We start from the raw sequence: 26,798 nt of genomic DNA, 5'->3' as shown, positions 1-26,798 counted from the left end.
ACAAGGGATCCCCAAAAGGTTAACAGCTGATTTCTCAGTGGAAACTCTGCAAGCCAGAAGGGTGTGGGAGGACATATTTAAAGTGATGAAAGGGAAAAACCTAAAACCAAGATTACTCTGCCCATCAAGGATCTCATTCAGATTTGACGGAGAAATTAAAACCTTTACAGGCAAGCAAAAGCTAACAGAATCCAGCACCACCAAACCAGCTTCACAACAAATGCTAAAGGAACTTCTCTAGGCAGGAAACACAAGAGAAGGAAAAGACCTACAATAATAAACTCAAAACAATTAAGAAAATGGTAACAGGAACATACATATTGATAATTATCATAAATGTAAATGGATTAAATGCTCCAACCGAAAGACACAGACTGGCTGTATGGATACAAAAACAACACCTGTATATATGCTGTCTACAAGAGACCCACTTCAGACCTAGGGACACATACAGACTGAAAGTGAGGGGATGGAAAAAGATATTCCATGCAAATTGAAATCAAAAGAAAGCTGCAGTAGCAATTCTCATATCAGACAAAATAGACTTTAAAATAAAGAATGTTACAAGAGACAAAGAAGGACACTACATAATGATCAAGGGATCAATCCAAGAAGAAGATATAACAATTGTAAATATTTATGCACCCAACATAGTATCACCTCAACACAAAAGGCAAATGCTAACAGCCATAAAAAGGGAAATCGACAGTAACACCATCATAGTAGGGGACTTAAACACCCCACTTTCACCAACGGACAGACCATCCAACACGAAAATAAATAAGGAAACACAAGCTTTAAATGATACGCTAAACAAGATGGACTTAATTGATATTTATAGGACATTCCATCCAAAAACAACAGAACACACTTTCTTCTCAAGTGCTCATGGAACATTCTCCAGGACAGATCATATGTTGGGTCACAAATGAAGCCTTGGTAAGTTTAAGAAAATTGAAATCGTATCAAGTATCGTTTCCGACCACAGTGCTATGAGACTAGATATCAATTACAGGAAAAACTCTGCAAAAAATACAAACACATGGAGGCTAAACAATACACTACTAAATAACCAAGAGATCACTGAAGAAATCAAAGAGGACATCAAAATAAACCTAGAAATAAATGACAGTGAAAACACAACGACCCGAAACCTATGGGATACAGCAAAAGCAGTTCTAAGAAGGAAGTTTATAGCAAAACAATCCCACCTCAAGAAAGAAGAAACATCTTAAATAAACAACCTAACCTTACACCTAAAGCAATTAGAGAAAGAAGAACAAAAAAACCCCAAAGTTAGCAGTAGGAAAGAAATCATAAAGATCATATCAGAAATAAATGAAAAAGAAATGAAGGAAACGATAGCAAACGTCAATAAAACTAAAAGCTGGTTCTTTGACAAGATAAACAAAACTGGTAAACTATTAGTCAGACTCATCAAGAAAAAAACGGAGAAGACTCAAATCAATAGAATTAGAAATGAAAAAGGAGAAGTAACAACTGACACTGCAGAAATACAAAGGATCATGAGAGGTTACTACAAGCAACTCTATGGCAATAAAATGGACAACCTGGAAGAAATGGACAAATTCTTAGAAAAACACAACCTTCCAAGACTGAACCAGCCAGAAAAAGAAAATATAAATAGACCAATCACAAGCACTGAAATTGAAACTGTGATTTAAAATCTTCCAACAAACCAAAGCCCGGGACCAGATGGCTTCACAGGCGAATTCTATCAAACATTTAGAGATGAGCTAACACCTATCCTTCTCAAACTCTTCCAAAAAATTTCAGATGGAGGAACTCTCCCAAACACATTCTATGAGGCCACCATCACCCTGATACCAAAACCAGACAAGGATGTCACAAAGAAAGAAAACTACAGGCCAATATCACTGATGAACATAGATGCAAAAATCCTCAACAATATACTAGCAAACAGAATCCAACAGCACAGTAAAAGGATCATACACCATGATCAAGTGGGGTTTATCCCAGGAATGCAAGGATTCTTCAATATATGCAAATCAATCAACGTGATACACCAACCATATTAACAAATTGAAGGAAAAAACCATATGATCATCTCAGTACATGCAGAAAAAGCTTTTGACAAAATTCAACACCCATTTATGATAAAAACCCTGCAGAAAGTGGGCATAGAGGGAACTTACCTCAACATAATAAAGGCCATACATGACAAACCCACAGCCAACACTGTTCTCAATGGTGAAAAATTGAAACCATTTCCACTAAGATCAGGAACAAGACAAGGTTGCCCACTCTCACCACTATTGTTCAACAGAGTTTTGGAATTTTTAGCCACAGCTGAGAAGAAAAAGAAATAAAAGGAATCCAAACTGGAAAAGAAGAAGTAAAGCTGTCACTGTTTGCAGCTGACATGATACTATACATAGAGAATCCTAAAGATGCTACCAGAAAACTACTAGAGCTAATCAATGAATTTCGTAGAGTAGCAGGATACAAAATGAATGCACAGAAATCTCTTGCATTCCAATACACTAAAGATGAAAAATCTGAAAGAGAAATTAAGGAAAGACTCCCCTTTACCACTACAACAAAAAGAATAAAATACCATGGAATAAACCGACCTAAGGAGACAAAAGACCTGTATGCAGAAGACTATAGACACTTATGAAAGAAATTAAAGATGATACAAACAGATGGAGAGATATACCATGTTCTTGGATTGGAAGAATCAACATTGTGAAAAGGACTATACTACCCAAAGCAATCTACAGATTCAATGCAATGCCTAACAAACTACCAATGTCATTTTTCACAGAACTGGAACAAAAAATTTCACAATCTGTGTGGAAACACAAAAGACCCCAAATGGCCAAAGCAATCTTGAGAAAGAAAAACGGAACTGGAGGAATTGGGCTCCCTGACTTCAGACTATACTACACAGTAGTATAGTAGATTACTACAGTAATCAAGACAGTATGGTACTGGCACAGAAACAGAAATATAGATCAATGGAACAGGATAGAAAGCCCAGAGATAAACCCACACACATATGGTCACCTTATCTTTGATAAAGGAGGAAAGAATATACAAGGGAGAAAAGACAGCCTCTTCAATAAGTGGTGCTGGGAAAACTGGACAGGTACATGTAAAAGAATGAAGTTAGAACACCACCTAACACCATACACAAAAATAAACTCAAAATGGATTAAAGACCTAAATGTAAGTCCAGACACTATAAAACTCTCAGAGGAAAACATAGGCAGAACAGTCTATGACATAAATCACAGCAAGATCCTTTTTGATCCACCTCCTAGAGAAATGCAAATAAAAATAGACAAATGGGACCTAATGAAACTTCAAAGCTTTTGCACAGCAAAGAAAACCATAAGCAAGAAGAAAAGATAGCCCTCAGAATGGGAGAAAATATTTGCAAACGTAGCAACTGACAAAGGATTAATCTCCAAAATTTACAAGCAGCTCATGCAGCTCAGTATCAAAAAAGCAAGCAACCCAATCCAAAAATGGACAGTAGACCTAAACAGACATTTCGCCAAAGAAGATACACAGATTGCCAACAAACGCATGAAAGGATGCTCAACATCACTAAGCATTAGAGAAATGCAAATCAAAACTACAATGAGGTATCACCTCACACCAGTCAGAATAGCCATCATCAAAAAATCTATAAACAATAAATGCTGGAGAGGGTGTGGAGAAAAGGGAACTCTCCTGCACTGTTGGTGGGAATGTAAATCGATACAGCCACTGTGGAGAGCAGTATGGAGGTTCCTTAAAAAACTAAAAATAGAACTACCATACGACCCAGCAATCCCACTACTGGGCATATACCCTGAGAAAACCATAATTCAAAAAGAGTCATGTACCACAATGTTCATTGCAGCTCTATTTACAATAGCCAGGACATGGAAGCAACCTAAGTGTCCACTGACAGATGAATGGATAAAGAAGATGTGGAAAAATATACAATGGAATATTACTCAGCCATAAAAAGATACGAAATTGAGTTATGTGTAGTGAGGTGGATGGACCTAGAGTCTTCCATACAGAGTGAAGTAAGTCAGAAAGAGAAAAACAAATACCATATGCTAACACATATATATGGAATCTAAAAAAAAAAAAAAAAATGTTCTGATGAACCTAGGGGCAGGACAGCAATAAAGACGCATACACAGAGAACAGACTGAGCATATGTGGAGGGGGAAGGGTAAGTTGGGACAAAGTGACAGAGTGGCATGGACATATATACACTACTAAATGTAAAATAGCTAGTGGGGGGCTTCCCTGGTGGCGCAGTGGTTGAGAGTCCGCCTGCCGATGCAGGGGACACGGGTTCATGCCCCGGTCCAGGAAGATCCCATATGCCGCAGAGCGGCTAGGTTCGTGAGCCACGGCCGCTGAGCCTGTGCATCCGGAGCCTGTGTTCCGCAACGGGAGAGGCCACAACAGTGAGAGGCCCGCGTACCACAAAAAAAAAAAAAAAAAAAAAAAAAAGCTAGTGGGAAGCAGCCATATAGCATAGGGAGATCAGCTTGGTGCTTTGTGACCACCTAGAGGGGTGGGATAAGGAGGGTGGGAGGGAGACATAAGAGGGAGGTGATATGGGGATACGTGTATACGTACAGCTGATTCACTTTGTTATACAGCAGAAACTAACACACCATTGTAAAGCAATTATACTCCAATAAAGATGTTAAAAAAAGAGAAAAACCTTCAAGAAGGATTCGTCAGTATGGAACAATGAGAACCCCTAAACATTGAGAGTGGGAATGCAAAATGGCATGGCTACTTTGCAAAACAGTTTGGCAGTGTCCCGTAAAGTTAAACACAGGCTTACTATATGACACAGTAATCCCATTCCTAAGACAGATGGAAACATACTGAGACCTGGGAATGAAGGCTGAATGTTTATAACAACCTTATAATCACCAAAAACTGGAAGAAATCCATCATCAGGTGAATGAATAAACAAATGGTGGTACTTCTATACGATGGATTATGACTAAGCAATGAAAGGGAATGAAGTACTGATATATGCAACAACAAGGCTGCATTTCAAAAGACATGCTAAGTGAAAGAAGCCAGATACACAAAAAAATTAAATACTTTATAACTTCAATGATAAGAATTTCTGGAAAAGGCAAAACTACAGGGAGACAAATCAGATCAGCCATTGCCGGGGTCTCAGGGTGTGGAGAGGGAACAGACCATAGGGAGATGAGGGAACTTTTCAGGGGCATGAAAATATTCTGTAAAGATTGCAGTGGTGGTTGCATGATGGCATATGCTTGTCAAAACTGGTCAAACTATACACTTAAAAGATGGATTTTCTGTAAACCTGACCAAAACAACATTTATTATTTAGAGCAGGAATGAATTTAGTTTCCAATTTTAAAATGAAACATATTCTCCCATATCCTGCATCTATTTTCTTAAAAGAAAAAGTGTGTTGGGTAGGGATAGTAATACATTAAGAGTTATAATAGGTAATTGAAAAAGACATTTGAAGGAGAGACTAAATCAGTGGTATTTTTACTGAGGACTATGTCTTCAGAGAAATTGTTTAGAAGTGAAAACAATTCTGGTTGTCATAAAGTTCTCTCTGTTCAGGCTTTTCCCAAAACTGTTTCAAATAAATCCTAAAGCAGACAACATCAGAGCCAAGAGCAATAATGGTTATGTTCACAGCAGAGGATCTTCGCTTCCTTTTACCAGCCAGGTTTCTCAGTATTCAATTTGACTGTCCTCAACAGAAATATTTCATCTGGGCATGGCAGTTTTCTCATCTCAACTTCTCCAGAGTCAAGTAACCAAAAGAGACATGGTGAAAGCCCAGTCCCACAGAGTATCACTGTCATCAAAACATGGAGAATAAGACAATCCACTCCAAGTTCCTACCATGAAACCTGGTTGTTAGAACTTCAAGAAGCCCTGGTTATAACAGCGTAATTATAACTTCACGCAAGAAATGCATTTCAGTTCTAACACATGGCCTTTTCAAAAGCCTAAAAAGCATTATAAAACTATAGTGCAATTCAACTTCCTCATTTTACAAATGAGCGAAATGAGATCCAGAAAGGTCAAATTACTTAACCGCCGTTATTAAGCTAGTTAGAAGTGGGGCTAGAACCAGGTCCTAGAAAACCCATTCAAGAGGACAGTGCTCTTTCAAATGAAATTGGAACTAAATTTTATGTTACGATTGTTTTCTCTGCCAGGCTTGAATAATAGGTGATGTAATTTTCATGTTGTCTACTCAACAATATATAACTCCGTTAAGAATTTTAAAAACTTGTGACAAGGTCATCATGTCTTATACGGAAGCAGAACTACAAGGGAATCAAGGAATGTTTCATATTAAGTTAGTAACTGCTGAAAAAGGTCTCCTTTCTTTCCATTCTCTATATAATTGATTTTAGCCCCTCTCTGCTGTGCTCAAGTGAGAACTTATACGCCAGATACTAAGATACACATTTCTGACATCAAAGTATGATCCATATTATGTTAACCAAGCATTTAAAGAAGATGCCATGTAAACTCCTTTCTTCCGTCTGCTGCCATTTGAAGAAAAGTTATCATCTGACCAGTGTTGCTTTGTCATTTTAAACTTCTGGTAAATTCACCCAGAGGAGCAAATGAGAGGCCTCCATTTTTACGACAAGTCTCCATTTTTATGACAGCAAGAAATATTGCTGATCATGTGGAAATAGCAACTCCAAATCAATAGAAAATTGCCCTCTACATTCATCAGGAGGAACAGGGCACTGAGGAGAGCCAGCGTCTGTGACAGGTTACAGCTGATGAAGACTCTGGGACAGGAACAAGTGTAGAAGAGGGGCAGAAGGGCCTGTGCTGTTGACTGCCCAAAGGTCAACGGACGGCTGTCCTCATCTTGTTACATTTCACTCCTTCTAAAAATGCAGATAAAATGTTCTTTTAATGTACCAGACAGATACGGAGGTAGAAGGGACTACGTGGGCAGAACCCTGAAGGGCATATTACCTTCTTCAACACACACGTCTACGCCAGATGCCTACAGCTTCCAAATGGGCAGTGGAAAATGAACCCCAGGATTCTATAAAGTCTCTGAGAGCTGATAACGTGAACAGCAACCAGTGAACGAGGCAGTAAAACCAGCTCCACGTACATCTCCTTGAAGTTCAGCAAGCAGCAGACTGCGCTTCAGCATAGCAATCAACTGTGAGAGGAGAAATCCCCTTACAGTAAGCAAAGAAATAGCTTCAAGGCAGCAGATAACAGTGCAGGGAGAGAAGGTCAAAACAGGTGCAGAGAAATTCTGGAGGCAGAGAGTGCAAGCCTGGATTCCATCTGGGTGATTTTTAACTATCTTAGTCAATTAGGAGTGACAAAGCTTAATTGTTCCCTTTACTGAAATTTACACTGCATCGTGTAAACACACACACACACACACACACACACACACACACACACACACAGACACACACACAGACACACACCCACACCCACACACACACCCACACACCCACACACACCCCCCACCCCCCCCCCCCCCCGGAACTTTTCAAGGCTGCAGGGAAACAATGATTGATTCCTGATGCTTTGGGTGTGATGTGGTTTGCTAACTGCATATCTTTTATAAAACATGTCTGCTTGATGGTGAGAGTACCAGGTTGATTCTAATTCAAAGCTTCAAATATACTGCAGCATAGAGCTGCCACATGATAAACACGTGTGTTATTATTGCTAGTATCACTACCCAATCATTAATTTCATCTGATTTGACTCATGCCTTTGCACGATAACGTACTATTAACAACTATGAAGTCTGGCTGTCCAGAATTTAGACAAAATTTCCCTTCATTTATAGCTAAACTATAAATGTGTTGTTTGGCTCATATATGTACATACGGCTTCTCCATCTGGAGTCTACATTTTTTGAGGAGACATACTATGTTCTATCTTATTGTGCACACAAAAGCAGTTGATTGTCCTATGTGAACAGCAGCTTTCAGTAATAGCCTACACATTGATTAGATTGTTTCCAAAGGGACCAACTCAAATACTTGTGCAAATCATGCACGGTTTGCATGAAATCAACTCTGTAGAGTCGCTTATTTCTTCAGAAGTCTGTTTTTTAGAAGTCATTGTTACCCCACCTCGATACACCCCACCTGGTTGGAGACACTGTCCCTGGAATCTAACTGATGCACAAACATTTCATTCACTCAAGGTGGAGTAATGAAGCTGGGGGTTCAAACACTAATTATCCTTACATACACAGCCTCAGTTCGCCCCATTGACCTTGGCTGGCTCGACAATCACACTTCAACATGGTTAAAGGGAGGATAAAGACAGTTACGGAATACAGGGGGGATCACAAAGCGAATCCCACATAAAATATGCCCAGCCATGTATACTACACTGACAGTGGGTTAAACAATCCTTATGACATCTGGAAAGCATCTTTGATTTATATCACTAAATAGTAAGAGAAGGAAGGAGCAGCCTGAATGATACCAACACCTGCCCTTCAGTACCACCTTACTGCATCTGTCTTGATTCATACTTTCATCTATGGGGAAGGCTTCATTTGAAAGTATCCTTTTTCTTCTCTGTATTTACATTAAAGAAGGTAAATGGTCTAAATTAAGTTTGTTATGGCTGCCTGAATCACCCTCAGCGAAGACAATTTCTGATTTATGAGCTTAGAGCTAATTATGTAACCTCTAGTCACATTTTTTTTAATTGCCCAAATTTTGGACCACTGCTGATCATTATATCCTAATCAGAGGTCAGGAGGAGGAAGGGCTTATGGATGAAGGTTTGGTGATGACATACAAGAGAACTACTCATTTCAACACTTTCATAGGTTTTTATCACCTACGTGATCCCGTTACTCATTACCACAGGTGACCACAAACGCTCAGTTTTGCCTAGTGCCAAGCCCATCACCTAACTGAAACTGCATAAGATCAAGCCTCAAAGTAATTCTGAATCGCTCATTCTGACACCTGAATTCTACTTCACACATATACCTAATTGCCCCAGCTTCTAACTTCATTATTCATTTTCCCCTTCAATGCCTCGCATCAGCCCTGAATCTGAGACTCAGAATCTCCTTGACTACTGTTTAGATGCTCCCACGGCTAGAGTACAATCAAACATACCAGAAAAATACCTTACCCAACTCAGCCCGGGCCTCAGCATCTCATGCCTCTGTGCCCTAGGTTCATAAAAGAGGTACTGGAAAAATACAACACATGTATATTTACATGTCCCCATGAACTTGAAGTATAGTGCTTAACTTGAGAACCTTTAGCACTGGAGTTCTTCCTACTTTACTTGTTTTCACTTAGGCATAGACCCAGAATTCCTAAATCATATAGTGTGAAATTACTTAACTTCATAGACGTAAGTGACATGGCAGAAGCAGTAATACTTTTACGAATTAATCCTAATTTGCACTATCGTGGACCACTGTCTATTATACCCTTTAATGCCACCTCTGGAGGGGCCTATGAGATGCATTCTAGTATGAGTTTATTGCCAAAGATAATGTTTCTCTCTTTAGGGAGTAGTAGCCTTTGTCTACGAAATTAGAATTACATATCCTCTTGTGTTTTCCTTTTAATCTTGTCTGCCATGAATCTTAGAGCTAAATTAAATGTTCACTCTCAGAAAGCATGCTGGGCTGTGTAAGTATGATTACTCACCACGTTCCCCTTTCATGGTCTTTATTTTCCGTTTTTATTTTAACAGTCTTACCGTAAAACTACCTTTTCTTGTAAGTCACTTCGCATCCTTTGAAAAGGTAGGCTATTACATTACTCTAAAAAGTAAACTCATCCCATGAACAATACTCAAAGTATGCCTACATTACATCTCAGGTATCATCATGTACAAAAGGAACTTGTCAACCCGGGAAAAGAAGGAGAAAATTATGACTATGAAAGTTTTAAATTTAATGCAATTATTTGGATTATAGAACTTACTTACATGAGCATTTAGATACTGACCATGTCCAAGGGTGACATGCTCTAGACAAGCTCTGTAATACTGAGAATTTTACAAAGACTTAGATTATAGTAACAGGATTGTTTGAATAAGCCTAACTAGAAACATCTTACAAACCAAAGTTTAAAAGGTAAAAGGCCATCAGCAATGGTTTAGTGGGTCTACTTAAATTATCGTGTAATTATCTTCTCTGCTACATATGCTTTCTCCCCCCATCTTTTGCTGATTTACATTAGTTGTCTGGCTATAACTGGACTTGAACTTTCAATGTCAATGAAGCTTTCTAAGAAAACTGATTATGTCGTGGCAAAAAATCTTCACAAAGGCAGTATGTAAAACCACCCACTATTTGTTTTACAAATAATTATCTTCTCTTTCAACCTGGAATGTAGCCTCGGCTCTTGTGCAACTCAAATCTGTATGGGGTTGTCATGTGATTTATAGCAGATGACCAGGCATCGTATGAAAGCAACTTACTGTGCCGGGTGCCTCACGTCCTGTAAATCAATAGCTTGAGTACAGAGACATCTCAATTAGACAGTACAAGGGTAGCAAGATCTGCACCTTCCTTTCTTGTATCATTAAAATGGCAAGTATCGGGCTTCCCTGGTGGCGCAGTGGTTGTGAATCTGCCTGCTGATGCAGGGGACACGGGTTCGTGCCCCGGTCCGGGAAGATCCCACATGCCGCGGAACGGGTGGGCCCGTGAACCATGGCCGCTGAGCCTGTGCGTCCGGAGCCTGTGCTCCGCAACGGGAGAGGCCACAATGGTGAGAGGCCCGTGTACCGCAAAAAAAAAAAAAGAACCAAAAAAATGGCAAGTATTATAAAATGGTACTTGTTTTAAAGTTGCTTCGGAGAGTGGGGAAGAGCTATTATTTCAAGTTTGGAGACATAAAGTGAGATTTGCCATCGAATAGAATGAAAAACTGAGCACAAGGTTGTATAAGTAATAGCCTGGGAGGGGTGGAACATGCATTTGTTGAAGTACTGACTGGTGCATTTCTACAGCACCTGTATTATCGTGGGCTCCAAGAGTTGAACAGGGTGTTAAATTATGACTCTGAAACCGAGGAGTCATCCATCCTTCCTACCCTGTTCTTCCAAGATGCCTTTAAACCAAAATTCCAAACATTCGTGGTATGAGCCTCCATGAGATAAATCATCCAAAGGCTCAACTTTGCTCTCTCCCTGCAACGCACCTAAAAATTATGCTGTCAATATAAAAGCCTCATCAATGAGGAAGCACAATTATCCATCACCAATCATATCCAAATCCCAGTGGTAAATGAAAGATAAGACCCACCCCGTTCGCTGAAGAAAATTTTAGGGCAATGTCTCAAACTGGATTCTGCCTGGGATAACCTCATGAGGGAGAAAAGAACCAAAAATTATCTTCCTGGTTTTGCAAATGGTGAAGGGAAACATGAAAATAAAAGCAAACTGTTCCTCATAGGGTGCCCGTATCTGGTCCCAGGACTGTAACTGCACAAGTCTGTGTTTTTTCCATGAAAATGAAGAGATTTTAAATAATAGGTTGAATCTTTACCTGGCCCCATATATATATATATATATTTTTAAATTAATTAATTAATTTATTTTTGGCTGCATTGGGTCTTCATTGCAGCACGCGGGCTTTCTCTAGTTGTGGTGAGAGGGGGCTACTCTTCCTTGCGGTGTGCGGGCTCCTCATTGCGGTGGCTTCTCTTGTTGCGGAGCGGGCTCTAGGCACATGGGCTTCAGTAGTTGTGGCTCACGGGCTCAGTAGTTGTGGCTCGCGGGCTCTAGAGCGCAGGCTCAGTAGTTGTGGCGCACGGGCTCAGATGCTCCGCAGCATGTGGGATCTTCCTAGACCAGGGATTGAACCTGTGTCCCTACATTGGCAGGCAGATTCTTAACCCCTGTGCCACCAGGGAAGTTCTTGGCCCCCTATTAACTGTAATTGAAAGCTGAAAGATTCTTACTGTGCTGGAATTAAATTAAAAAAGAGCTACTTTTCCAAAATCCTTTCAAATTCAAGTTATGTCTTTTTAAAGGAAAGAAACTCATTGATTTTGATTTTTTTTTTTTTTTTTACAGATTCTAAATATTTACTCTAAATAAGGAGTAAATAAGGAGTAAGAGCTTACTGGATGATTCACATTCTTTCTACCTGAAAATAGGATTATGAGGACCAGTAAAACTGCATTCTTCTGGCTGGCCTTTCACAGATCATGCCAAAAGGCCACACAACCACCACATCTCACTGAAAGATACTTTGGAAAGCCATTGGGGAAGAAAAGACAACCAGCTTCAATAAAGCCAAGACTGAGGTGCAAGCGGAAAGTTCCAGAAAATTGGTCCAAATGCAATCGGATGGTTTGGCTAGAAGAGAAGGTCTAAATTGCTGGTCATTAGCTCCTCAAATGCAACACAAGCTTACACAATGGAAACTCAAGCAAAGGTGTAATTGGCGCAGGGAGAGATGCACCTCCTGAAACAAGATGCTCCACGCAGAACAATACCTGGAGAACTGCTGCTGCAGGCCACGCATCTGAATTCTGTTCCTCTCAGACTCCAGTGTCACCTCCTGCAAGCGCTTCTCACTCTGAAGACGTAAGTGTCTCTCCTCTTCCAATTCATGTATCAGCTTCTCATGCTAGAAAAGGCACATAGGGGATGACTTTTAAGAAACTGTTTCTTAAATATTATAAGAAAATAATTACCAGGCACTGTTGGTTACTAAGTGTTAACTTGGACTTCATATATTAATTTCATCCTCATTACAACCTCATCAAGTACATTCTATTATTAATCTCTTATTATCTAGGAAACCAAGGATCAGAGACCTTGAAGTAATCTGTCATTAAAAAAACAGAAGGTAACAGATTTTCAATCCTGGCTGATTTGACTCTAATGTATGAATGATTTCCACTAAACCAGGTGGCTTCTTATGCAGAGATGAAGATTCATGACTGAATAATACTAGCAGGTGAATAAGAATTCAAGTAATAATGATAAGTCCATTAGTGCCTGTTCAGGATTATTTCATCTTTTCAATCTCTGGTAAATGCTTTAAAGAGAACACTACTGATTTTTGTAGAAGGACCAGGAACTTCCACTTAATTATACCATGAAGCTGATGAGAATAAGGTTAAAGAATTAGTTTTGTATTTGCCCAATTAGGTTTTCCCAGATAGAAATTGGTTAAGCCACCCTCTTTATGTGTAGTCCTAGAAAGTGAGCTCCTCACACATGGGCATCATAGATTAAAAGGGGGACTGGATGACCCAGAATAGATGGTTCTTCAAAAACGCACTCCAGGAACTGGTAAAAAGCACACAAGCTCAGATCCTGACATTACAGACTGAGCCACGCTATGACTTTTTCATTTTGGTTGTGCTGCTGTTACCACCTGTTTTTTTTTTTTTTTTTTTTTAGAGCATGTCATGCTATTATGGTTATGGATGTTACTACATTAAGCACTATGTGTTAAGGATAAATATTCCATGATGAAAATCAAAGACTCAATGTCTGCTTATAAGGGACCTACATTCTTAAAGGCAAAGATGGGAAGCATATACTTCAGTCTCCAAATAAATCAGACACTATGACTCTGTACCACGAATCACCCAGATGAAACTTGATCCATTGCATAACTCACGGAGAAAAAATTCTCCTGAGGACCATTAATGAGACAGACCATTCTCGGAAATGAATCAAGGTCCTCTAAAAATACTCCACATCCTGTGCCTTCGACCATGCTCTCCCTCCTGCTTCAAAAGCCCTCTCTATTCAAAGCCTAGGGTTCCTTCCAGGCTCAGCTTACATATCAACCCTTTGCCAGATATATGATTTGCAAACATTTTCTCCCACTCAGTTGGTTGCCTTTCCATTTTGTTGATACCTTCCTTTGCTATGCATAAGCTCTTTAGTTTGATGTAGTCCCACGTGAGTATTTTTGCTTTTGGTAACAGATTCAAAAGATCATCACCAAGACTAACGTCAAATAGCTTACCATGTATGTTTACTTTTAGGAATTCTATGGTTTCAGGTCTTACATTCCATTAAGTCTTTAATCCACTTTGAGATAATTTTTGTGTATGGTGTAAGATAGCAGTCTAGTTTCATTCTTTTGCACATGGACATCCATTTTCCCCAACACCATTTATTGAAGAGACTTTTTTCCCATTTTACAGTCTTAGCTCCTTTGCCATAAATTAATTGACCATGTATGTGTGGCTATGTTTCTAGGCTCTCTATTCAGCTCCATTAGTCTATGTGTCTGTTTTTATGCCAATACCATACTGTTTTGATTACCATAGCTTTGCAATATAATTTGAGCATGTCGTCTCCAGCTTTATTCTTCTTTCTCAAGATTGCTTTGGCTATTTGGGGTCTTTGTGTTCCATACAAATTTTAGGATTGCTTGTTCTATTACTGTGAAAAATGCCATTAGAATTTTGACATGGATTGCATTGAATCTGCAGATTACTTTTGGTACTATGGGCATTTTAATATTAATTCTTCCAATCTATGAGAACTGGAATATTTTTCCATTTACTTGTGTCTTCATTTTCATTCATTAATGTCCTGTAGTTTTCAACATATAGGTCTTTCAACTCATTGGCTAGTTTTATTCTTAGGTATTTTATTCTCTTTGAAGCAAATGTAAATGGGATCATTCTTAATTTCTTAATTGTTAGAAATTATTCTTAATTCTCTTTCTGATAGTTTATTGTTAGTGTAGAGAAATGCACCAGAATTCTGTATATTGATTTTGCATCCTGAGACTTTACTGAATTTATTAGTTTTAACAGTTTTTTGTCAGAGTCTTTAGGGTTTTCTATATATAAAATCATGTCTTCCTCAAACAGCGACAGTTTTACTTTTTCCTTTATAATTTGGATGCCTTTTATTTCTTTTTCTTGATTAATTGTTCTGGCTAAAACTTTCAATACCATGTTAAATAAAAGTGGCAAGAGTGGACATTTTTGTGTTTTACAGCTTTTCACTGTTGAGTATAATATTAGCTGTGGGTTTGTCATGTATGATCTTTCTTATGCTGAGATATGCTCCATCTATACCTACATTGTTGACAGTATTTATTATAAATACATGTTGAATTTTGTCAAATGCTTTTTCTACATCTATTGAGATGACCATATGATTTTTATTCTTCGGTTTGTTAACATGGTGTATCACGTTGAGTGATTTGTAGGTGTTGAACTGAACTTGCATCTCTGGAATAAATCTCACTCGATCATGGCATATGATCCTTTTAGTGTATTGCTGAATTCAGTTTATTAACATTTTGCTGAGGACTTTTGTGTCTATGGTCATCAGAGCTATGGCCCTTTAATTTTCTTTTCTTGTGGTGTCCTTGTCTGGTTTTGGTATCACGGTAATGCTGGTCTCTTAAAATGAGTTTGGAAGTGTTCCCTCCTCTTTGTTTATTTTTTTTAAGAGTTTGAGAAGGACTAGTATTAATTCTTCTTTAAATGTTTGGTAGGATTCACCAGTAAAGCTGTCTGGTCCTGAATTTTTGTTCGTTGGGAGGTTGTTGATTACTCATTCGATTTCTTCCTAGTAAGCAGTCTGCTCAGATTTTCTGTTTCTTCATGATTCAGTCCTGGAAGGTTGTATGTCTCTAGAATTCACCAGTTTCTCCTAGGTTGTCCAATTTGTTGGCATATAACTGTTCACAGTCATCTCTTAAGATCCTTTGTATCTCTGTGGTATGAGTTGTAATGTCTCCTCTTTCGTTTCTTATTTTACTTATTTGAGCCCTCTCTCTTTTTTTGGCAGGGGTGGGAGAGTCTAGCTAAAGATTTGTCAATTTTGTTTATCTTCTCAAAGAGCCAACTCTTAGTTTCATTGATATTTTCTATTGTCTTTTTAGTCTCCATTTCATCTATTTCCACTCTGATCTTTGTTACATCTTTCCTGCTACTAACTTTAAGCTTAGTTGGTTCTTCTTTTTCTAGTTCCTTGAGGTATAAAGTTAGATTGTTTATGTGAGATATTTTCTTTTTTCTTGAAGTAGACATGTTTCACATTTGTGTGATAGGGGTCCTTCTGGGACTCCTAAAACACAAATGTTATTCTGCTTGATGTTGTCCCATAAGTCCCTTAAGCTATCTTCCCTTTTTCAAATTTTTTTTTTTTTTTTTTGCTGCTCTACTTGGATGAATTCTTTTGTCCTGTCTTCGAGATCACTGATGCTTTCTTCTACTTTATCTAGTCTGCTGATGAATGCACTTGGTGTATTTTTCATTTTAGTTATCGTAATCCTCAGCTCTGTTTGGTATTTTCTTATATTTTTCTACCGTGTTCATCTATTCTTCTCCCAAGTGTGGTGAGCATCTTATGACCATTACATTGAACTCTTTATCAGGTAGATTACTAATCTCCACTTCATTAAGGTTTTTTCTGAGGTCTTATCTTATTCTTTCATTTGGAACATATCGTTCTGTTTCTTCATTTTGCTTGACTCTCTGTGTTTGTTTCTGTGTATTAGGTGAAACACCTACCTTTCCCTGTCTTGAAGGACTGGTCACCAGATATAAAATCTGTGACATCAGCCACATGTAAAAGCTCTCCTCCAAGAGATGCTGGCACTCTGGAGCACAGCACAGAGAGTGAAGAGAACACCTGCCTTCCAAGGCCTTTGAAAAGGTTTGCAGTCAGTCCTCTGGCGTCTGCTTAATTAGAAGCCTGCACCTCACATTGCAGCTCTTCTGATAAGCTTATAGGCCTCGTTCACAGACAGACTGAGCTCCAGGGTCTGTTGCTGCTTGCTGTGTCCTCAAGGTGCTAGCTGTTTAAGAACACTTTCTCTGTTGGGTATGGTCCTGTGGGACCCACGAGTGTAAGCCCTGCTGGCTTTCAGAGCCAGTTGATATAGAGGTGTCCCCTGGTGGCTGCTGCAGAAATCAGGGCAGCAGACAAGGATATGAGCTCCTTTCTGGAAAATGCTGGAAAGCTGGAGTGAGGGAGAGGGAGAATGTAAAGATTATGTCCACCAGCCTTCATTCCCTGAGAGCGTTTCTGTGGGCCTCCCCTCCAGGCAAAGCTCCTGGACACACAAATGGGCCTCCTTCTCAGAAAGACTGGGGGTGTTTCAGCCTGCTATCTGTACAGTGTGCTGGGGGCAGTAGCCTGCCAAGAACGCTCGCTCCGATTGTTGCACTCCCATGAAACCAGGAAAGCAAGCCCCTTGGCCTTTAGAACCAGGTGTTCAAGGGGTGTCCCCTGGGCTGCCGCCACAAAACTGGGATACGAGATGCAAAAACTAGGGCACCAGATGTGTGTGAAAACTCTCCTCTGGAGACACTGGCACCGGGGAGCTTAGCAGAGGGAGAGCACAATGACGGCACCCTCTGTGGATGGCGATGGAGGAAGATCCTGAACTTACCTACCCGCACAGACACCCCAAATCTACGCTACATCTTGGACCACCTCCTAACACTTATTTTAAAAGTACACATTTGCCACAGTGCAATAGAGGGACAGTTTGAGCATGATGCGAATCTCACATTTGCTTAGGCCCAATCTCAATCATGAGAAACACAAGTGAACACAGAAAACTGCACCCGGCTGAAGCTAGTGTAGAAATACACGATCGCACACATCACAGATAGATGGACCAGTGACCTCTGTCCATCACGGGTGTTATGAGCTGCCCCATCCATATCGGAAGGTACCACTTGCCCTCTGACTTTACCCAGCCTTCTCTCCATTGATTCACAATAACTCACAAGCTGCAGCCCTTCCCATGACCGCTCCCACAAGCAAACTGCATGTCTTTTTCAAGGTAAAGTACCATATTTATTGTATTATTTCTATATTTCTTAACCACTTAACATTGTAAAACTCAGCTGCCCTTTATATTAGATGCCTATCTTTTTTTGTGTCACTGACAAAGTTTTTGAGTACTGTGTCCCTGGTTTCATTTTTCCCACAAGCCCTGTGCAGTGATTTTTAGGAACACATATGTCATATTATAGCAGAGCTATACATCATGGTGAAGAAAAAGAAAACTGTATCAAGAGTAGGATTCCAAAGCCCCTTCATTCTTTGGGCACAAACAAAGAATTGGACCTCAACAAAGAAACAAACATAAAAGCAAAAGGAAAGGTATTTTAATTCCAAGTCTTTGTTCTACCAAATGATCGTGTCTATATCTCATAGCCTTCACAAAGACTTAAACTTCCTCAATTACTATCCTCTGATTAAACCTCCAGCAAAGGAGACTCCACAGTTTCCCTGGGTAATCCATTTTATTTTTTTAAACTCCTCTCCTGCTAATTTCTCTAAGACTTGCTTAAATTGTTTCAAGTATCAAAAAGCCATTTCTCTCTGTATGTTCCCAGGAAATGGAGAAAAATCTACAGGTTCTATCATCATTTCCTAATTTAATAAAGAATTCTTCTTAGAAGAGCTGTGTACACACCCACATGGATTCATTCATTCACTAAGTTTTTACTGAACAGCTACTATGTGCAAGACACTGGACCAGAGCAAGAGACCGGCAATGAGACCAAAAGACGTGGTTCCTGACTGCAGTGGACTTACACACTAGTGGACACGGCAGGTGCTAAATGAAGTATCACACAGATAAATATATCAATATAAACTGATGGATAATTAAGAGTTTGCTGAAAGATGACAGCCAGAGGAACTGACTTTGTTCAGTGGGTTAGGGGAAGGCTTCTCTGAGGAATTCATACATAAACTGAGACCTCTGTGATGACTAGGAGTTACCTGGGGAAGAGAAGGGATCGGCACTGTAGGCAGAATGAGTAGCAACTGGGAAGTCTTTAGTTACATAGGAAAAGAACAAAGAGAAGTCCAATGTGCCTGGAGCCTGGTGAGCAAGGGGACGGGAGTGCCATACGATATAGCTAGAAGGAGCCGGGGGATGAAGAAGGTTCTATTAAGGATGTGAGATTATATTCTGAGTAGAACAGTAACTCTTTACCAAGGTTTAATCAAGTAAGTGATAAGCTCTGATGAAGATTTTGCAAAGATCATCTGACTACTATGTGGAAAAAGAACTGAACTAAGAGGCTGAACAACAACAGAATGGGAAGGTATTTAAATAAGAGTATGGTGAATGCTACCAGCTACTAGTTTAGACTGTACCATTTGCTAGGCAAGCAGGTTTGGACAAGCCACTTAACTTGAAACATATGCTTTAAGCTAGTTTCTTCTGCATATAGGGGAGAGTAAAATCGCCCAAGCCAATTTCATAGTATCATTGTGAGGAATGAGTAAAACAACATATAGAAAAGCACTGCAAAATCCTGAAAGTCCCATATAAAAATAAGATATGGCTAACTGGAATTATACAGCTTATATCATTTGATAAAGTTACTTTTGATAAATTCTAGAAGCATTTTAGTCTTTCACGATCACGACATATTAAATAAATATCGCAGTTACGTATTTCTTTTAAAAATCTCAAAAATGTGCTTTTTAAGCAGATCATATGTTAATACTGAGGGGGAGTACATTTTAAATTACATTTTAATGTAAGAACTGAGAGATCAGCTTAATCACAGATGTCATCTAGAATGCATACAACCCTGTGGCTGGACTGCCCGAACGACATCATTTTTCAGTTCCATTACCTAGTACGATCTGAAACAGATGGCTTGATCTGTGATGTGCCAAAATGTCAGGAGTTACTATCAAGCCATTAACACTTGATTGCAAAGATAGAAAGCCAAGAAGTACCTCTATCCTAGGTCTAATTATGTTTGGTGACCCTAGTTACATTCATGGGTGATACTACTGGCAAAGTTAGTAACAGAAGAGTCAAAGAATTTAAAAAAAGAAAGAGGCGTTTACTTGCTGTGAAAGTTCTGGTGCCACCATGCACGGTCATGTGTCAGGTGAAACATGCACTACAGCAAGAGTGGTACCTCCCACCTATGCTCCAAGCATTCCGTGTAAGTCCTGCTTAATGAACGACCTCAGGCATCAACACATCTAGAGGTATTCTACACTGACATGATGCTTAAAGGTACATGATACCCTATACTGGGTCGGCCAGAAAGTTCATTTGGGTTTCCCCATAACACCTTATGGAAAAACCTGAACAAACTTGTTGGCTAACACAGTAGAAAGGTATTCACTATATGTTTCTGTTTCGAAAGATTTCCTGAAATATGTTCAAGTTATAATATTCTTGTTGAAGAATATTTTATAATCAAAGGATCACAGGAAAAATATTAACTCTCTTGGATGATAAAAGAATCTAAAAGATAGTGAGAAATGAACAAAGGCCATTAGAGAAGGCCACTCGGATTAAATAATATTCCTGGGTACTGACGAAAAAAATATATGAACTCATTCAAGAAATGTGGAATCTGGCAAACTAGCTCATACTATGCCATGGAGATTTTAGGTAAAAAGACTATTAGAAAAGTACATTTGATTCAGTGACACACACATAAAGCATGGCAGTAAGACCCAGTCACCCCAAACTTCAAGATCTGATTAGATTTGCTTATTAATTGGTATCCAGACAGTCACAGATATTGCCATGTGTTCACCAATCAACATACACTGTATACCGAAACATTTTAAGATTACCCAGATTCAGAATAACCATTCTGATTCTCATGCTACCTACTGAGAATCTAAAATGGACAAGTGATTCTTTTCTTCAGAAGTCCATAAACCAAACACACATCAGCCACAAAATTAAACTGCTGTTTTCATGAAAACTAATTTTTAATGGAAAAACTCTACGTTAACCAATTTCTATCAAGCCACTATGAAAATGGGTCTAAAGTAAGCTATAGTTATTACCTCTAATTGCAGCCTCATTTTTGCTATTTACACAAACTGCAATATATTTTCCCCATAAGGCTTCCTGAATTCAATATCCCCATTAGTTATGAAAGATCCAGTTATCCTAGAGGCAGAGAAACAGATAAGGAACTTAAGAATTGATTTTTTTAAAGCCCGTACTGTTGGCTGTAACAGAAGAATCAGAATCAGATTTCGAGACGCTAGGATAAAAGCCGCCCTATATACATCTGCAGTGCTGATAACATCGCCCAAGAGAGACAAAGCTTTTATTCTAACAAACGAGCAAAAGAAAAAAAACATACAGAGCTTGGTTTAAAAATAATTGAGAGGAAGGAAGAAAGGGTGAGGGAGAAAAATAAAGGAAAGGGGGCGGGGGGAAATTTCAAGGGTAAAGGAGACAGATGGGCACTTAGGAGGATCTTAAAAATATCCTCAATGCTAGACAGGAGCTCTAAAAGGGAAGTGTCACAGGTGAATCACTCCATACGATTACGTTTTCTAAGGCAAAAATTATCTATATGTTTATCACTTATCAAAAAGATACATATATGAATTTTATGGGAGGAGTATTTTCAGGGTGGGTAGTGCAGAAAAACGCAATAAAATGAAGGTTGGGTATGTCAAGGTTGATACGGATTATAAAGGCATGTGGGAACAAATCATAACAAATGATGGTATCCTGCAAAGACAGCAAATTAAGTTGTCTTTCTCTTATAGTCAGTGATCTTTATGACTTATCAAATAGGGCTACAAGTGAAGAATAAGGTGGTAATACGGCATCCACAGTATAAAGTAATGCAGTTTTGATTTTATTATCATATGGCTAAAAAAAATGGGACAGAAAGCTATCCCTTGATCCACAGCCCACAGCTTTCATTACTTTAAAGTATCGTGAATTTCACCACCATGATTCCTGTGAAAGCACCACAGGAGAGGCTAGTAGTCTGGGTTATTATCGTTTTGGTTCTCCCATTATTCTACTGGGCAACTTTGGGAAATACACTAACCGTCTTTGGACCTCTTTCTAAAATGTTAAGATCCCTTTCAACTCGCACATGCAATGCTCACACAGGCATCCATGAAATTAGGCACAATCACAGCGATGGGGTTTAGGACAGATTACCCCTAAATATGGCACCTTGGCATATTGGGTATCTTAAGCCGAAGGAGTTTGAGAAAACAGCAGAGGTTGCTCTGACCTTCCCCAACTCCTTCCTGCGTCTTCCCCAAAACAGGTCATAAAACCCTCACATGAGAGACATCCTCCTTATACTCAGGAAGAAGGAAGACATTCTTATCACCAGAGACAGAGAACTTCGGGCCAAGAAATCTATACCGGGCTTCCCTGGTGGCGCAGTGGTTGAGAGTCCGCCTGCCGATGCAGGGGACACGGGTTCGTGCCCCGGTCCGGGAAGATCCCACATGCCGCAGAGCGGCTGGGCCCGTGAGCCATGGCCGCTGAGCCTGCGCGTCCAGAGCCTGTGCTCCTCAACGGGAGAGGCCACAGCAGTGAGAGGCCCACGTACCGCAAATAAAAAATAAAAAAAGAAATCTATACAAACAAACCTTGTTAAACTAACCCTTATCTTACTAGTATTCTTCATCACTTACTACCCCTAGTCCACACCCCTCTGTCTTGTCAATTCTTCACAAATTGATTATTATTTTTTTTAATCTAAAAGGTAGAAAAAGCTTCCTGCTCTGATCACCTCTTTGGGTCTTCATTTTCTTGTGAAGCCTCCTGTGGACACATAAAAATTCAATACAAGGTAAACAACAAGGTCCTACTGTATAGCACAGGGAACTGTATTCAATATCCTGTAATAAACCATAATGGAAAAGAGTGTGTGTGTGTGTGTGTGTGTGTGTGTGTGTGTGTGTGTGTGTGTGTGTGTGTGTGTGTGTGTAACTGAATCACTTTCCTGTATGGGAGAAATTAAAGCAACATTGTAAATCAACTATACTTCAATAAAATAAAATTTAAAAAAATCAACAAAATGTGTTTCTCTCCTGTTATTCTGTCTTATATGATTTTAATTCTTAGGCCCAGCCAGAGACCAAAGAGAGTAGAGGAAAATTTCTCTTCTCCTACAACAACAAGGAAAACATAGATACTAATGGTACAAAGAGTATAATGAGGGGAAACATAATATCTATAAGTCAGGGGGGTGTATATATGTTGGGGGTTAGTCATAGTATGGATTTCATCCTATGTAAGGATGAAGGCGACTTGGCATCCCCGTAGGGACAATGAGGTAGGTGAAGCTGTAGATTTAAGAGGGTAAGGCTGTGGTTTTCTTGGCTAGTGTAAAACAGGAAAGGCAATGTTAAAAGATAACATTGGGCATCACAAAACTGGGAAAAAAGGTGATGAAACTTAGACCCCAGAGGCATTGGTTTTCATTTGGTTCCCGAACAACTGCAGGTTTCAGTAGATCTGCAGGAGGATAGCAGGATCTAAATGTCTGAGCAAGAGAATTCCTCCTCAGGGTGGACCCCAGAAATGAATGACAACTGTAATAGGGACCAGTTGGCAGAAGTGACTGCTCCCTTTTTTTATTATTACTGTCATTCGTTAGCAATGGTTCCCTGAGTTGGAAAAGGCCTTCCTTAGGATATTCTAGCTCACTGACTTTCTGACTTCAACAAGCTTCTCAGAAAATCATTTTCTTCCAAGTCTTCGAATATCTGATGATTATGGGGGACGACCAAGGAAAGTAAGACATGGAGTAATGAAGTGAGCAGAAGCTTGGTTTCCATTGTCCGCTGCCAAATTCAGACACACTCTTTCCCTTACCCCAATCACTTCCTTGAGTTTATTCGATCAAAAGGCCGAATTTTCAACTTTACTTAGAAAAAAGCTTCATTTACCCAACCACTGGGTCCTTTTATAATAGGTCAATGACTCCTTTTCCTTCTCTGGTCACAGATCTTTCTCTGTTGTCATGTTAAATGATCACAATTAACAGCAGCTATTAATTATTCTATCCCTCTGGGGGTTCTCAGAAGTCAATTTTATTAAGTTCCTTCCTACTTGATCGAAGTCTCAAGTGTTCTTTTCTGTTCTGTGGATACAGTATATTTCATACAAGGAAGGGGGAGAATTTCAGTTCTTTGGGGGATTTTTACTTCCAGCCCTGAACCAATCCATGAGGCCCTAGATTTATTTATTCTCCATTCTACCCTCACTCTTTTCCTTATCTGCCTTTACCCCACAATGACCAGTGGAGAATGAATGGATTTCTTCAGCAGACTTAGTTTCCATTACAAACTTTGCGTCACTATATTTCTCTCCTCACTCCTTATTGTGGAGGATTCCAAGATCTCTTATTGTCCCTTCTGCACTCCGCTCTGGAACTTCAGCTCTACTGACTACAAAAGTTAACAGGTGCTCTGCCTTCTCCGCTCTGTTGTCTCCCTTACTTCACTGCCCACCTAATTTATGGTTTATCTCATACGTTGGTGTCCTTAATATAATTTTTAAAAAGCTAAGGTGAATATGTCATATGGTTTGCTAAGCGTTTCCTATATAATTATTATCTCCTGTCTCTTCAAAGAGCATCCTCTTCTTGAGGCAGAGATTGAGGCTTGCACTTGGTAATGAAACCCCACAGAAGGTTAGCACATCACTGAGCATTCTAGAAGTGTCCAATACATTCTTGTTGAGTTAAACTGAATCCTATTGACCTCCCACTATTTCCTCTCCCTTAGTTGGCCACTAGTTCTAGGTTTGCAGAGTCTGTATCTGTGACAACTTTCAGTCTTTGCTCTGAGGACAATGTAATGAGATTTTCTTTGGTTTAAAAACCCCAAAAATACATGTCACCCGGTTTGTCATTTTCTTTTCCCTTACCATTGCCTTTGTCTGGTCTGATTTTTTGCCCTCTCCTAACAGCCCATAGATTGTAACCCCAAACTTCAGATTCAAATCTTTTCTTTGATTAGTCACTTTCACTCCTCAACTATTAAGTCAAAAATTTCCTTTCTTAGAGGATTTGCTGTGGCCTCCTTAAGAAGCATGTATAATTCCATTATATTTTTTAGGCTAGTACATTTTACTGTTCTTTTGTTCACACTACTAGATTTTACAGAATGGTAGGAGGGAAAAACTATTCAGACAAAGAACCCTTTTTTTTTTCCCTGTGATTGGAAACCTTATATTCCTGCCTTTTTTCAGTGAATGGGTGTAATTATGTGTATGGGAAATTAGAGTATTTGCTATGATAATTATTCACTCCTATCAAATAGGAGAATAATTATAATGTCAGCAACAGACTGTACAAGGTATTACCGGAGCTTTCCTTTTAAATCTGCCAGAGAAATGGCTTCTGGGACCTCAGTAATTAATATTGATTTCTCACAAATACTTTTTATTCATTTGGAAGACACACTAGAATGCCTTCATACTTCCAATTTCATTGTGGAAAACTCCATCTGAATATTGTTTTAAACGAGGCCCTGAGAACATATGGATAGACTTCTACATAGCCAGCTTCCATGATTTTATGATACTAGACTATCTTAGAAACATAAAATTTCAAAATGACATGATTTTTAGCAGTACCCCTTATCCTCGTTAGCAAATACAAACTTTCACATTCTATCATTCCATTAAAAGGTCAGCTATAATATTTAAAAGATCAATGTGGAACTAATCACAAGTTCTAGTTCAACGCTTTAGTATTTCATTTCATACAACTAGCAAAGCCAGAAGAAATTGAAAATGCTACACACTGAATAATTATAGTTTGTGTTATTTTGGAGAGGTAAGGTTAAACGGAAATTTCATTTTTATGGGGAAATCATTAAAGACCTATAAATGAGCTGACTGAGCACCGTTAATCTATAGGAAGGGAAAATGTGTATTATGAAAAGACGATCTGAGCACTTTTTTGAAAAGTGTACTTAACCCTTGGTTAATCACATAAATGGAAGAGAAGGTTATGATAGATAATCTCAGTTCCTGAGAGGTGGGAGATAGTCACAAGAGGAAGCAAATAGAAAACATGGCTCCATGTAGCACAAATAATGTCATGAAAAACAGGCCAATGGAGACTATAGTTACCACTAACAGAATGTCTGTCACACGGCTGAGTACAGAAAAGCTTGCAGTAGATACTCCTGCATCATGACTCCAGGTCGTTGGTATGCAATTTAAGTGAGCATCAGAAATGACGTTCTCAGATGCTTTTTTTAACAAGATTTTTTTTTTTTTTTTTTTGTTGGTACGCGGGCCTCTCACTGCTGTGGCCCCTCCTGCCGCGGAGCACAGGCTCCGGACGCGCAGGCCCAGCGGCCACGGCTCATGGGCCCAGCCGCTCCGCGGCACGCGGGATCCTCCCGGACCGGGGCACGAACCCACGCCCCCTGCATCGGCAGGCGGACTCCCAACCACTGCGCCACCAGGGAAACCCCTTAGATGCTTTTTTTGTAATTGCCTGGCTTCTCCCCCGTTTCCACTTCTGGCTGAATGCTTAGCCCTTTCTCATTTGGAAGTGGTCTCTCCTGGATGGCTTAGTCAGACCGGAATGAACACAACCAAGCTATTCGACTAGGTTTCCACGTGGAAACTTATGGATCTTCTATAGATCTTACAATCAAAAGGAAATGGAAGTCTTTACACTTGGAAAGGCACTTTAGATCACCAAGTCCAACTTGGTGGCCCTAAAAGGTGCTAACTGTCCAGGGGCACCCAGCCCACCCCAACTCTTTGTCTCAGTGCAAAGGAGATCAAACCTCCTCTGCAAAGTCTCCCCTCCCAGGTAACTGAGTGAAAAGCAAATTTTCAGGAGCTTGGTGGAATTGTTCTTCTGGAACAGTAGGATTTATATGTAAAACTTTTACTTACATTTACCAATTACTTTCTTTTGCAACATAAACCTTTATATATAAGCTCAAAATTAAACCCCTACATGAAGACAGAAAAGCAACTGGCAAGACCATAATGCATTTCAATCGTTCTTACATTCGTATCTTTAAAAGCCCTC

General features: G+C 39.4%; 1 protein-coding gene across 7 annotated transcripts in view; it reads right to left on the bottom strand.

Moving 5' to 3' along the window:
• The window catches only part of NCKAP5 (NCK associated protein 5), a 1,063,199-nt gene that overhangs the window by 464,830 nt on the left and 571,571 nt on the right, over positions 1-26,798 (bottom strand). For all 7 annotated transcript variants that reach the window (XM_033860244.2, XM_033860243.2, XM_033860246.2 and 4 more), the window contains one exon: positions 12,513-12,646. In XM_033860244.2, the coding sequence (XP_033716135.1) occupies positions 12,513-12,646 (134 nt within the window). The remainder of the gene's footprint in view (positions 1-12,512; positions 12,647-26,798) is intronic.

The sequence above is a fragment of the Tursiops truncatus genome, chromosome 7, assembly GCF_011762595.2.
Source record: "Tursiops truncatus isolate mTurTru1 chromosome 7, mTurTru1.mat.Y, whole genome shotgun sequence".
Taxonomy (NCBI): Eukaryota; Metazoa; Chordata; class Mammalia; order Artiodactyla; family Delphinidae; genus Tursiops; species Tursiops truncatus.
The sequence above is the reverse complement of the archived record's forward strand: the minus strand, read 5'-3'. Positions and strand labels throughout refer to the sequence as shown.